The following is a 13,170-nucleotide window of genomic DNA, read 5'->3' on the forward strand; positions in this document are numbered from 1 at the left end:
ATATTGTCCTGCAGGATTTGATAATGGCCAGCTTTCAAGGAAGATTGTGAAGATATACGTATGAAAATTAAATAATTGATGGCCAAGGCTTAATCTTCATGATTGCACTCACGTAGATCATTCCACGATCGCAAATTCTCATTTAAGACGATATTATCCGTCTTAAGCTTAAAAGATGGTCAAATATTATCACTCGATTATATATACACGTCGTGAAGTATCATTCCACACAATCATTCAAGACCGTGAATTTTTTCAAAATTCAATACGTATCATTGTAGAATGTAGAGAAACACCATCTGTCTAAAGCTATAGACGGATAGTAATTGCAGTTGGTGTAGTTACATTTTTGAGTGATATGCACGAAACCCAACGACAGAACTTGCAAACATTTAAATAGCAAAATTGGAAAGGCTAATTAGCCAAGTACTTAATTCTTAAGGCTCTTATTGAAGAGGAAAATTTGGAAGCAATGATCGATAAGACCTCGAAAACTCTAGAAAAGAAAGCATGTTTGTTGGTTCACACCAATTAAAATTAAGGTTTACAAGTTAACCCCATTAGAAATGACATCGACAAAAAAGTGTTCCAAGTTCTCGGCCTAATGGTCCTTATTTCCGACTAGAAAAACTACCACGAAGCACTTCAAGCCTTGAGAGCCACAGCCAAACCGAATTTGACACTCTTCTCAATGGCACGGGTGTCGACTTCTCCAGCTAAGGTGACGAATGATTTAGGGCGCCATTCATGCTGAATAAGAGCACTTGCTATTCCATTATTGTTGACTTTGCCCTTGACCAGGGTCAATGGGTCCAGTGCGTGTTGGGAACCAAGATGAAGGGTATTCTCGTTGGTTGAGATGGTGTGGTTGAACTCCGCACCAACAGCTGTGTTAGTCAGTGGATAAACGCTGTGGTAGTATGAAGCAACCAAACTGTCACCCTTGTTGTTCCTGCATCATCGTCAAATTGTCGTACAATCATGAGAAAAGCCAAGTTCAGGATCCAAACAACCACACAAGGGTAAAGGGCAAAAAATGCATGCACATGTATATAAGCACATAACCATTGTTCTCTACATTGTATGTATATTCAAGTGTTCCAATGAAATGGTGATCGAGGAAAAAAAAAATGTATGTAAGCACAAGACCATTGTATGCTCAAATATCCAAACCAATAGAAACAAAAATGGTAGATCGAGGGCAAGAAAGAGGGGGGAGGGGGGAAATTAAACATGTACGGGCACGTAAGAGTATGTTAACATTACACGAGTATATAAATCATCAATATTGAGTGATTTGGAGGGAAAAGAAAGGGAGGGGGAATAGGGGATTTAAAATCCATTGTTTGGATAGGAAATGAGGATGGAGGGAAATGGAGAGGGAGAGATTTGGAGGAATCCAATTTCCCTCCTTCAAGCCTAATCAAAATCTCTCCACAATAGGCAAGATTTGGAGGGAAATTGTATCCAAACACCCACACCCCCTCCCCTTCTCTCCCTTCCCTTCCCTCCTTCCCCCTCCCCTCCCTTTCCCTCCCTGTGTTTGGATAGGAAAAAAAGAGGGAGAATGGAGGGGAGGGAGAATGGAGGAGGTGATTTTCCCTCCAAATCTTGCCTATGTTCGTGGGAAAATAATTTACCTTGTAGGAGGGAAATGGAGGGATCCATTTTCCCTCCTCTCCAAATTCGTTTACCTTCATTTTGCTAACCAGACAATGAATTTTTCATTCTTCCAATTCCCTCCCCTCCCTCTCTCTCTAAATCCCTCAATCCAAACACACCATAAGGTGTGTTTGGATTAAGGGATTTGGAGGGAAAAGAAAGTGAGGAAGAGTAGGGGATTTTAAATTCCTTGTTTGGATAAGAAATAAGTGTGCAGGGAAATGGAGGGGGAGAGATTTGGAGGGATCCATTTTCCATCCTCCAAGGCAAATCAAAATCTCTCCAGAATAGGCAAGATTTGGAAGGAATTGTATCCAAACACCCACACCCCATTTGCCCTCCCCTTCCCTTACCTCCCTTTCTCTTCCCTCCTCCCTCCCCTCCCTTTCCCTCCACTTTTGCTATCCAAACACACCCTAAATATCTCAAGTTCACCTCACTTCTCTTTTGAAACTCGGAAGTAACCCATCATTCACAAAATTCCACTCTAATGTGAGCTTTTGCAAGCAGCTCGGTCCATACAACTAACAAAACGTACAAATTAAGAGGGGAGTACTTTTCTCACAGTCGGTAACAATGTTGAATAAATTTAAAAACAAGTAATTATAAAAAGACGGGCATTATTAGCATAAAGTACTCACACATTCAACGATGCAATCAGATCAGCATTGGTGTAGTTCAGTCCCAAATTGCACTTGGTGAAGTTTCCAGAAGCAGTGTCAAATGATAAGTCGGTTCCCAGAGCAACAGTGTTGTTTCCAATAACACCAGAGAAGTTAACAATCGGGTTAGCAGTCGTGCCAATGCTGGTGTTAATCCCGGCATACTCATGCAAGTATTGGAGTTCAACCTGTGAGAAATCAATAATCACATATTAGGAAAACAACTGTCTTTTAAAACACAAAAACTCTAGCAAAATAAAAAAGGGCATCGAAATGTGACTGTGCGTTACCTTGCCAGATTTCTGATCAGGGACTTTAAAGCTGATAATAGCCTTCAATCCTGGAGCAGGTTCATCAACCGTGATAGTGCTGAGAAGCTATAGAAAAAAGATGACAAGAGATGAAGTCAGACCATGGCAAAAACATCACACGATCCAAATTCCTCGGACACCCGTATTACATATGACTAGTAGCCAAATGGTACTAAAACAGAAGAATTACAACCTGAAAGATATACTCCATCACATATCGGTAAATACTAAAGCAAAAGAAAGATATATTACTCACATTGGAGCCGGTATCAACTTTGAAATCAGCAGTGATGTTCTTGTTTATGATCTTGGTGCCGACATCCGCAGCTAACAACTCTCCCTTTTTTGTTGCAGTAGAAGTGATAGCCTAAACACACACAAGATAGAATGACAAGATGCAACGACATATGAAATAGAGACCTATATGAAATTTACTCAAATAATGCAGCCATATCAACCAACAAAATGCAGTGTACAACAACATTAATCCCCAAATGATTTGGGGACGGCTAACATGAATCATCCTTTAGAACCGTCCATGGGTGAACGCACACCTCAAAATGCGGAAAAAAAAAATAGAAAAGAATTTTTAAACAGAATTCAGAATTTTTAAACAGAGAGGCGCTCCATACTCCATCATATTGAAAAAAAGGAAGAAAAAAAAAGCCATACAAGATAACATGAAACAAAGCCTTGCATAATGGCCGCTCCGGGATTTGACACGAGAGAGTTCAAAATCACAAAATACATATATTAGTCGCATTTGATTGACCAAAGAATTACAATCACTAAACTAATCATCAATCATTATCATACTCAAATTCATAATCCTCAGGATGCAAATCTGATCATTTCTCCCCTGATCAGTTTTAGGCAAACATATAAATCATATATATATAATACTTACAAGTGACCAACCTCGGCTCGAATTGATGGAATGGAACTACATTCAAACATTTCTTAGGGGTGATTAAAATCTAGATACTATAAACATGACAGAATCCTCCAAAATAGATAAATCTTCAACAAAACTCAAAAGTCATAACAAAAACATTGTGTTCCCCACGAATAAACAATGAAAGTGATTGATTACACAGATACATTTCTCAGATCATATCAAGTACAATAAAAATTGAAGTAAGCATATCGAAAATCAACAAAATTCATCAAGAGTTACAACTTACAAAAACACGAACAGAAAAAAGTATATAGGAAGACTTACAATTCCAGAGGCGGTGACAGAGTTAAAAGTAAACTTGTGATTAGTTTGGTAATCCTTGTTCAGAAGATCTAATAACATCAAACCAAAATCAATCAATTAAAAACCAACCAAACACGAAGGCACAACCCGTCTCATAAAACACAAAATAAAGACAACCCATCATGGCCATCAATTAAAACACAAATTAACAGCAACCCATCAACTAAAACGTGCCAAATATTGCAACTTTGGACCCATTAATCTCTCAGAAAATGAATGAGTTTCATAAAAATGGAAGACAAATTAGAAATATAAATCAAGACAACACCTCAATTAAACACAAATTCTTGTGTAAGGCGGTCTTACACAGAAATATTGTAAAACGGATCATTGTTATAACTATCTCTGTAACATTTGTGATCCATTTTAACCTATATTAGAGTAAAACCGCCTAATAAGAGACCAACTATCCACTAAAGCACCAAAAAAAAGCAACTCATCAAATAAAAAGAGACAGATTGTAACTTTGGAGCAATTAATCGCCGAAAAATGAAGAAGTATCATAAGAATCGGAAAAATCAACCTTTTGACTTTCTTGCAAATGTCACATAAAACAAAACATTAGGACAACTCATCAATTAAACCAACAATAAACAGCAACCCATCAAATAAAAAGTGCAAAAGACCATAATTTTGGAAAATTAATTGCTAAAGATTAATAAGTATCATAAAAATGGGGCCAAACTAAATCAATGTCACAGAAAAACAGAAAATAAAGATATCCCATCGATTATAACACAAAAATTGCAAAAGATTACAACTTTCGACAAATTAATTATTAAAACATAAATCTAAGTATCACAACCCATCAATAATAACCCAAATTAGAGTAAACGGATAAAAGTGGCTATTAAAAGATGCCGTTTTACAATAAATTTGTGTAAAACCGTCTTACAAAAGTATTTATGCCTAAATTAACAGCAATCCATTAAATTTAGAGTGCCAATTTTGACAAATTAATCATTAAAACATGAATCTAGGTATCATTAAAAACACAAAACATAAACCCTAAACCCATTAATTAAAACACAAATTAACAACCACCCATCAAATAAAAAATTCAAAAGTTTACAACAATCATTAAAACATGGATCTAAGTATCACTAAAGAGTCGGTCTTGTGTAAGACGATTTTACACCAATATAATGGGGTAAAAATGGTTATTAAAAGATCTCATTTTACGATAAATTTGTATAAAACCGTCTTACGCAATGTAATTGTGACAAATAACAACCACCCATCAAATAAAAACTGCAAAAATTAAAACTTTGAACAAATTAATCACTAAAAAATAAAGAACAATCTAATTAAAGGGGAAAATCGAATCAACCTCTAGCTTTCTTGCCAATGTCAGAGTAAAGACCTGGACCCTTAGCCATCTTTGAATTTTTCTGGGTTTTTTTAGAGAGAGAGAAAGAATGAGAGAAAAGGGTTTTCTTGGGGAAGAATTTGTTGTAGACGGTGAACAATGTTACGGACTCAAGGGCTAATATAGTATCGAATTTGGAGATAAAGATGTGTATCTTGTTTGACGGTGTACATTTTTTTTTATTTTTTTTAATAATTGTTTATTGAAAAAACCCGTCTAAAGATCGTTTTAAGTTAAGATCGTCTTAAGAGAAACTTGCGGAAGAGGTAACATATATATACGGATCATAATCAAGGCTGTGTTCTTTTGGGCTTTTAATTTCCGCTCATTCAGTTCAGATCAACTTCATTCCGTTCAGCTCCATTAAGATCCGTTCAACTCATTTTTAGCTAAAAAAAACATTGGACTAGAATCCTATTCTTTTGGACTAAATTTTTTCAAACTTTTCTCGTTTAAGTTCAAAAGAACATGGTCTCGTGTGTGCATTTTTCTTCATATTTTTACCATTGAGACATTAATACAAAAACTAATGTAATTGAAGTCATTTATTTTGGTGAAGGAAGGTGGCACTCCTCTTAAGTTCATTGTTCTTCTTCTTCGGTCGGTTCGGTTTTATAAGTTCGGTTCAGTTCAAAAAGGTTCAGTTCAACAAAAGAGGACTCGAGCTCGAGATCTGTCAGCATCAATCAAAGTGTACTTCGCAAAAGAGGAACTGTAGCACAACGTGCTAAAAAAGACCAGTCTCTTCAAAATTCAGCAATTATGGAGAAGCATACAAATCTAAGAATAAATGAATGAATAAATAAATAATTAATGACAAACAAATCCTGCAAAATCTGATTGAAACAAAATTGGCCTACAGGTTAGGATGATCATCCACCAGGATCCGGAGGCGGATAGGGTTGATCGCTTATGATAGATGGCGTGGAGAAAAAAGGGGGGGAAAGCCGAGCTACTTAGCTATGTACATCTAGAAAACAAAATCCTACAATCTATAATCACCATTGAGATAACTTTCATACTCGGTTCCATTGAGCGTCTTTTGAATATCGTCCCAATTTGCTACTTGTTCCGACAAAGATCCTTTGTGTATTTTCACTTGTCTACTAGTTAGGTTCATTCTCGGAACCATCAGAAAGTCTTGAACATCCAATAACTTCTGCAACAAGTAATTTGCAAAGGGACTGTTTTATGACGGGTTTCAGAGAATGTTGAAATTACGGAGTTGTAATGAGTGTCGAGTAGAGTACTTACAGTGCGGTTCTTCAAGACATCCTCGTAGTAAAGCATTATGTGCCGAGTACTGTTGAAGTAACCTAAAGCTTTGACCATGTTCTTTTGGACTTGTTTTAATTCGGGTATCAATGTCGTTGCATTTACGACAGGTTTATAGCTAGCAAGTATTTCGGCCTGAAATAAATTTCACGGAAATCAATAACTAGCCATACACCAAAGGTTGCCATTTGACATTGGTTATAAGCTATTTATACGAAAAGAAGATAAATTACATACCTCCCGAGGAGAATGGACATGAGACTTATGTGTCCCGTTTAACAGCTTAAAATCACGATCGTACAAGTTTGCAAGTATTGATATCATCCGACGCAAAAGATTTCTTCTAAAAAGGAAAATTACAGAGACCCCTCTAGAAGTAAAATACTCCAATATTTCTTCATGATGCTGCATTAAACCCTGCACCAACTTACTACATAAGTTTAATATGAAAACTAAACCACAAATCGAAATTTGGCAGAACCACACAAATCTATGAAGAGGTCAAAGGACACAGATTGGTTCGTATGATCGTATGATCTAGAAAAATGGTCTCGTTTGAATAAGCTCCAAAAGGTAGGTCTAAAAATTGTACTCCATAACATTTCATTTCTCTGAGTCATCACCATAAATGTTGTTCGTCATTCATATGCTAATAAGCATTAAGACCACTTAACAAAACAAACAAGAGCGTAAGATCATACATTCATACTGGAGTAAAGCGTAAGACAGGGACCTTAACTATCACATTGTTTCCAGTTGAGGACCTTAACTATCTAACTTTACAGTTAAGGACTTCAGTCTCAAAATCTGAAGTCTCTGTTAACTGTATCATTAATGTGACAACCTTTTATTTTACTCTAGATATGTATATGTAATTTATTTATTTTTGATTGCCCAATATGCCATCTTTCCTCTATATATGAAATATGAATAGGTCTCTTATCTCTTCAATCCAGTATTTTTTTCTGCAATACTCGATCATGCATATCATTTTTTAAAACATTCTTGCAAACCATTTTGTCAATTTGTATGACATATAAATCAATCGTTTAAAGAGAGATAAAACACAAATCAAAGGAAAAAGTTTTTGTTTTGTTTTGTTTTGAGTACGTGTGATTATCATACTGATAGTTGTATACACACATTCTTGTAAACCATTTTTTCAATTTGTATGACGGTTCGAAAGGATGATTCATGTCAGCCGACCCCAAATCATTTTGGGATTAAGGCTCTGATGTTGTTGTTGTTGTTGTTGTTGTTGTTGTATCATTTTTTCACACATTCTTGCAAACCATTCTTATGTTGGCAAAGAGTTTCTTCAGAATTTGGAGCTGTAGCCTTGTGAGCTATGTTACTTCGAACATAACCGTACTTGTGTCGACACGACACGACATTGATATGAGTATGAATTTCGTACCCGACACTTCTCCGAAGAGAATTTAACTAGTGAGGCTCGTGCCTCGTTCCACAAAATTGGAGCAATAAGGGTTTAGAGGGCATTTAGTTCTATATTTAATAATTTTAAATCTTATTTGTTGAAATCCTTTCAATTATACGTTTTTACTTAAAAAAATGGGAATATTACAAATAAAGAAGTGTATTTTTGCATTGAAGACGTGTCCCCGCACCCGTGTCTCAAAATTTTAGTTATGTGAAATGCGACACTAGGATAAGTACTCATGTCCAACAACTTTTACCCATGTCAGAACGTCATAGCTTGTGAGTATATAGAAATTTTCAATGACCACAAAAAATTTGATGATGAGAAGCTTATTTGGTCATCAGATTTATGACCACGGAAAATTTGATGATGAGAATATGAGATGAATTACGGCAACGGCTAAAAATAAACCTGGGGTAATCAATTAATAATTCATCATTCAGGAAAGTAACCAAAGGTAAACAGAAGTTGACCTTGAGTCCCTTAACTGGAAAGTTTGAAACTTTAGTTCCTTAACTGGAAAAAAATGTGATAGTTAGGATCCTTACCCTTTACTCATTCATACTGGTTCTTGCGTTCTTGGTAGTCATTGGGGCAACAAGTTCAGAAAAAACCTTCATCGATTAGCTACACCGAGGGAAGTATAGGATCTACTAAATCTTTTCCACTATAAATACTACTATATCTCTTCATTATCCCCCATGTACTGTATTGGACACCTAAACATACGTGTCGACTTGATGCTTTATTTGAGCCAAATTCCAGAATGAGACTTGCAACTAATACAAGCCAATGTCCAAATGTGACGGGTTTAAAAGGGGCGAAAAAGTTGAAAAAGTTGAAAACTTCATCATGAATAAGAACTGTGTATAAAGGAAATACTCCGTAATTAGCTCTAACAACAGGTCATGTAAGGCTCTAACATACAAGAGCATGCAATTAACGTTTTAGGTTTTGAGCGCAAACAAAATAATTACCTAATGTTTCAAAAGCTCCCGCCTTTGGTGAGGTAAGGGTAAACATATATAGGTCATCCAGTCTAGTAACTTTGATTAAAATACCCGTCACAAATAATAAAAAAAAAACGGTAAAGTGGTAACAACTAACTTGGACAGTGGGAATATATGTCATAATCCGTAAATATAGGTCATTTAGTCTAGTAACTCCTCAGAGAATCATAAATGGATCTTTGAAGGGAAAATTGTTCATGGTTCTAACTATTTGCCCTTTAGGATCTATTTTCCAAAAGGATTAAAACTGGAGAGTCGGTGTGAAATAGTGACAAAACTTTTCTCAGTAATTAAGTGAGACAAAGCATTTCCTAAACTTGAAGGGAAGCAATAGAAGAAGTGAATTAAGCGCACTCACTTGGTTGAGCATCCATTTCAAGCCAACAGCAGCTGTGCACTCATTCTTTGAAGCACTACTGAACCAGTCGAGGTTGTAAAGCTTGTCGAGAGTATCCACAATATTTGTTACGTTAGCCCTTCGGGGCTTGACGGAGAAAATCTCGCCATTGGAGCTGACATTCATGTGACTGTTTAGCAAGGTTTCAAACCAGCCACTTCCAGATCTCTGAGTAGACAAAATGGCAAAGTATCGGACAGGATTGCACGCACATTCAGCCCTGATAAGAGACGGATTGGGTCTGTAATAAAGCTTTTTTCGGATGTTATGAAGATCACATAAAAATGATAAACTTGTAAAATAAAAGTTATGTATATAGATAGTTTTTTAAATTTAACTGAACATTAACGTGCTCATCTAATTTTGACCAAACAAAATAGATTTGTAAGATATATAACCTACAAAAAAACCGTACATTTTTTGAAGCAAGGGAACAGTAACAAATTGAATATGTACAAAGAAATACTCAAAGATGTATTGTTTTAGAAATAGATGAGGCGTGCTTGTGGAACAAATTTAAAAGATATTTATGCTTTAAATTATAACAAGATTTTATTTTTAATACAGTTGAAAGGCTAAAAACGAAACAGGAATATGGGATGTTATTCTTATAACCTAAAGAAGAACGTGAAAGAGATCAAACCTGGAATAAGTAAGAGGTTTTGGGAAATGCACATAAGGAAGTTCCCAGGGTTGCAAATCAAGTTTAGGGCACGGCGTGTTGCTGACTTGTACATTTAGGAAAGAAGCGGCGGTGACATTATTAAACTGACTGAGGCAGACTAGACAAATGAGTAGACCACAAAGCACTGCAAAGACTAAGGCAAGCAGCCTCAATAGGAGCGGAGACTTTTTGGGAACCACCGGTGATTCCTGTGAGGTAAAGGCTACCCAGGTATTATGAATTTGACAGCAAACGCAAATTGCATTTAAGGAGTTGAGTACTAATACACGTGAGCTGAGAGATGACAGAATATTTTACATAAGACCTTGGAGATGAAGGTGAAAGCTTCAACTTAACCGGAATAGGAAAAGAAACACCAGATCTACATACCCTCCCTCGCTACTGTGAATGGATTTGATTCCTAATCATCATACTCCGCATATGGTATAGTCAACTAATCAATAAAGAAAGTATTCAAGGTTTTTATTGCATAAACGCTCTCTATGCAGAATATATAATACCCGGAATCCCGGATAGGCAGATGTGTGTATCACCTGGTATCCACAACTCTAAAACCCACAACCCAAGCCACTTACACAACGTCCTTCAGAACTCGGGAGTTAGATAGAACTCTAGTTTACTTTGGTTTAAGGCCAGCTCTTGATAAAAATAAAAAAAAATATAAGAAGTCTCAATGTCCTGAGTTGAGTCACAGCAGCAGAAAAAAGGCAACAAGCAATGATGTACGCTAAATGTAATTCCCTCGAATACAGACATAACGACTCACGCAAACAGAAGAATTCACATTTTTTAAACATGGCGATTCCTCCATTTTGGGAAAAATAAGACATAAAAGACAGGGAATGAAACAAAGCCTGGAATCGAAATATACTAAATTGGCACGACAGAAACTTCGAAATTGAATACAAAATACATAAATCAGCTGCATTCTGTTGAGCCTGTAATAACCATTTGCCACAATGCCACTTAACTTAAATCCATCCCATATTCCCATCAACTCGGAAAATCTATCCTACCAAACTCAAATGAGATACCTGAAGTTACAAATTAGATCATTTCTGCCCCCACTAGGTTTAGAGATTCAAGTAAATCAAAAACTACTCCATACTCATTATAACCAACCGGAATCATCAACGCGAAACTAATGCAGACAGAACCACATGCAAACATTTCTAATGGGCAATTCTAACCTGATCAAAACAAGACAAAATCCTCATAGATAAATACTATTTCCCTTCAACAAAACTCAAAAACACAAACATTTCCCCTCAAACAGCCAATGCAGTCGATTTCCCGAATAAATTCCTCAACCATCAAGCCTACACTGAAAATCACTTCCTACAACCTTTACCTCAACAACATTACATCAAACTTTACAACCAACAAAAACATACACAATAACAACAACTTTTCCCCAGTGCCTTAATGGCTCCCGCAGATTACGAGGTAAGGGGTCGGATGTAGTGATGTACACAGTTTTGCTCTTGTGTTAGCACTACATAGAGGCTGATTCCGAATAACCCAAGAAAGCGAAACAAGAATAGGAAGACTTACAGGTTTAGGGGAGATGGAAGGAGTAATGGCAAACTTGATATCACTTTGATTATCCTTGTTTAAAAGATCTAAACAACATTAATCATATCAATTAAATTCAATCAAACAAACAAATACACAAATCAAAACACAAAATGAAAACAACCCATGAATCAAAACACAAATTAACAGCAACCCATCAAATTAAAAGTGCCAAAGATTGTAACTTTGGACCAATTAATCACTAAAAAATTGACAACATTTTGAAAAATTAACTTTTGAGTTTACCTGGATCTTTCATCTCAAATTTCTGGGTTTTTCAAAAGAGAGAAAAAATGAACAAGGGTTTTTTTCAGAAGTAAAGTATCGTCTGGAATTTTGAAGTTAAGCTGGAGATCACAGACGGTGAAATACTAAAATGTTTGTTAAATTTGTTAATGGTTAATAAATTGTTCTTTTTAACTTGGTTAATTAATTATAAGTAGAAATAGTTAATGTAATCCTGGCCGTTGTCCGTTGATGTATCATTAGATCAATTTAAATTTTCTCGGATAATATCCGTCTCATTTCATTTGTTTTACCTTAGACTAAAATACCTCTGAGAATAATAAAAAATATAAATAAATGACGAGGCCAAGAGAGTAATTTTTCAAAAAGAAAATTAATTCATATGGACTCACAGTTTAAGGCTCATTTCAAACTCATTTTACGTCATCATTTTTGAAAAATTAGGATACATAAAATATGCTACCCTCTACGAAAACGGCCTCTTTTTATCCTTCTTTGTGAAGATGAACCTTCTGGTACTTCATCTTCTCGGACATGTTATGGGGTCCTCTACCTTCCAAGTGACGAAAGTTATATCGTGAGTGTCATACTCTTCTTGTGTATTGAGTCCATTTTCGACTTCTTGTTGTCGAAGGAGATGCGCATGATGAGTGATTTTGAGAGATTGGAGAGACATTGCTTGTATCTCTTGCAAACATCCTAACTTCGACTTCTTGTTGTTGGAGGAGATGCGCATGATCATGTACGTACAACCTAATCAAAATGCGTCATCACAGGCTCACAACCATAATATATGCCATAGGGAGACGAATGGAGGTAGTCGAGGCATAAGGAAAGCTCAATCTAACGGCCGCTTATTTAACACATCATAAATTTCTTTTCCATTCGATTTCTCAAAGAAATAAAGCATATCTGAATTAAAATTAAAAGATGCAATTCTCATAAAGTCATACTGTCATATACTGATATACATCAGACTTACCCATGTCATTAGCTCATAAACAACACTTGTCATTGTCAAGCAAATGTTACCCTTGCACTTGGTGAGGCCTTCGGGAAATTCGAGACATTCTTAACAAACTCAAGCTCCTTTGCTTCCTTTAATCGACATTGTATGGATACAATAACTAATTTGTCCAAGGCAAGGGCACTTTTGAGCAAGAATTCCATTAGTTGAAGCTGACTCCTCCAAGATTTCTCATAGCGATACAGGGAGATGGTCTTAAGTTGTGGTGTTGGAAGTATTGCTTCAAACGAAACTACTTTTATCCCACAT

General features: G+C 36.0%; 2 protein-coding genes across 3 annotated transcripts; both read right to left on the minus strand.

Moving 5' to 3' along the window:
• Positions 1-405: 405 nt before the first annotated feature.
• Positions 406-5,511, minus strand: LOC141598704 (mitochondrial outer membrane protein porin of 36 kDa). The gene is made up of 6 exons (XM_074418441.1): positions 5,227-5,511; positions 3,858-3,925; positions 2,892-3,002; positions 2,615-2,701; positions 2,304-2,512; positions 406-952 (listed from the first exon to the last, which is right to left on the minus strand). The coding sequence occupies exons 1-6, from the start codon at positions 5,273-5,275 to the stop codon at positions 646-648; spliced, it is 831 nt and encodes a 276-aa protein (XP_074274542.1). The 5' UTR covers positions 5,276-5,511; the 3' UTR covers positions 406-645.
• Positions 5,512-5,974: 463 nt separating this feature from the next.
• Positions 5,975-12,083, minus strand: LOC141598695 (uncharacterized). Of its 2 annotated transcripts, none has more exons than XM_074418429.1 (7): positions 11,895-12,083; positions 11,628-11,695; positions 10,032-10,261; positions 9,350-9,629; positions 6,778-6,957; positions 6,520-6,675; positions 5,975-6,424 (listed from the first exon to the last, which is right to left on the minus strand). In XM_074418429.1, the coding sequence occupies exons 1-7, from the start codon at positions 11,905-11,907 to the stop codon at positions 6,251-6,253; spliced, it is 1,101 nt and encodes a 366-aa protein (XP_074274530.1). In that variant the 5' UTR covers positions 11,908-12,083; the 3' UTR covers positions 5,975-6,250. The 2 variants fall into 2 exon arrangements, with proteins under 2 accessions (XP_074274530.1, XP_074274531.1); XM_074418430.1 differs by having other exon boundaries at positions 9,350-9,608; positions 11,895-12,075.
• Between the last annotated feature and the right edge of the window lie 1,087 nt (positions 12,084-13,170).

Source organism: Silene latifolia, chromosome 9, assembly GCF_048544455.1.
Source record: "Silene latifolia isolate original U9 population chromosome 9, ASM4854445v1, whole genome shotgun sequence".
In the NCBI taxonomy this organism is placed as follows: Eukaryota; Viridiplantae; Streptophyta; class Magnoliopsida; order Caryophyllales; family Caryophyllaceae; genus Silene; species Silene latifolia.

Bases quoted from the DNA above. Each gene is read 5' to 3' on its own strand.
- LOC141598704 (XM_074418441.1), bottom strand. From the start codon at position 5,275: ATGGCTAAGGGTCCAGGTCTTTACTCTGACATTGGCAAGAAAGCTAGA. The intron at 2,702-2,891 runs GTGAGTAATATA...TTTTTTCTATAG, and splicing joins AAGTTGATACCGGCTCCAAT to CTTCTCAGCACTATCACGGT. The intron at 2,513-2,614 runs GTAACGCACAGT...GATTTCTCACAG, and splicing joins CTGATCAGAAATCTGGCAAG to GTTGAACTCCAATACTTGCA.
- LOC141598695 (XM_074418429.1), bottom strand. The intron at 6,958-9,349 runs GTGAGTGCGCTT...AAGTTGGTGCAG, and splicing joins TGAAATGGATGCTCAACCAA to GGTTTAATGCAGCATCATGA. The intron at 6,676-6,777 runs GTATGTAATTTA...AATTTATTTCAG, and splicing joins ATGTCCATTCTCCTCGGGAG to GCCGAAATACTTGCTAGCTA.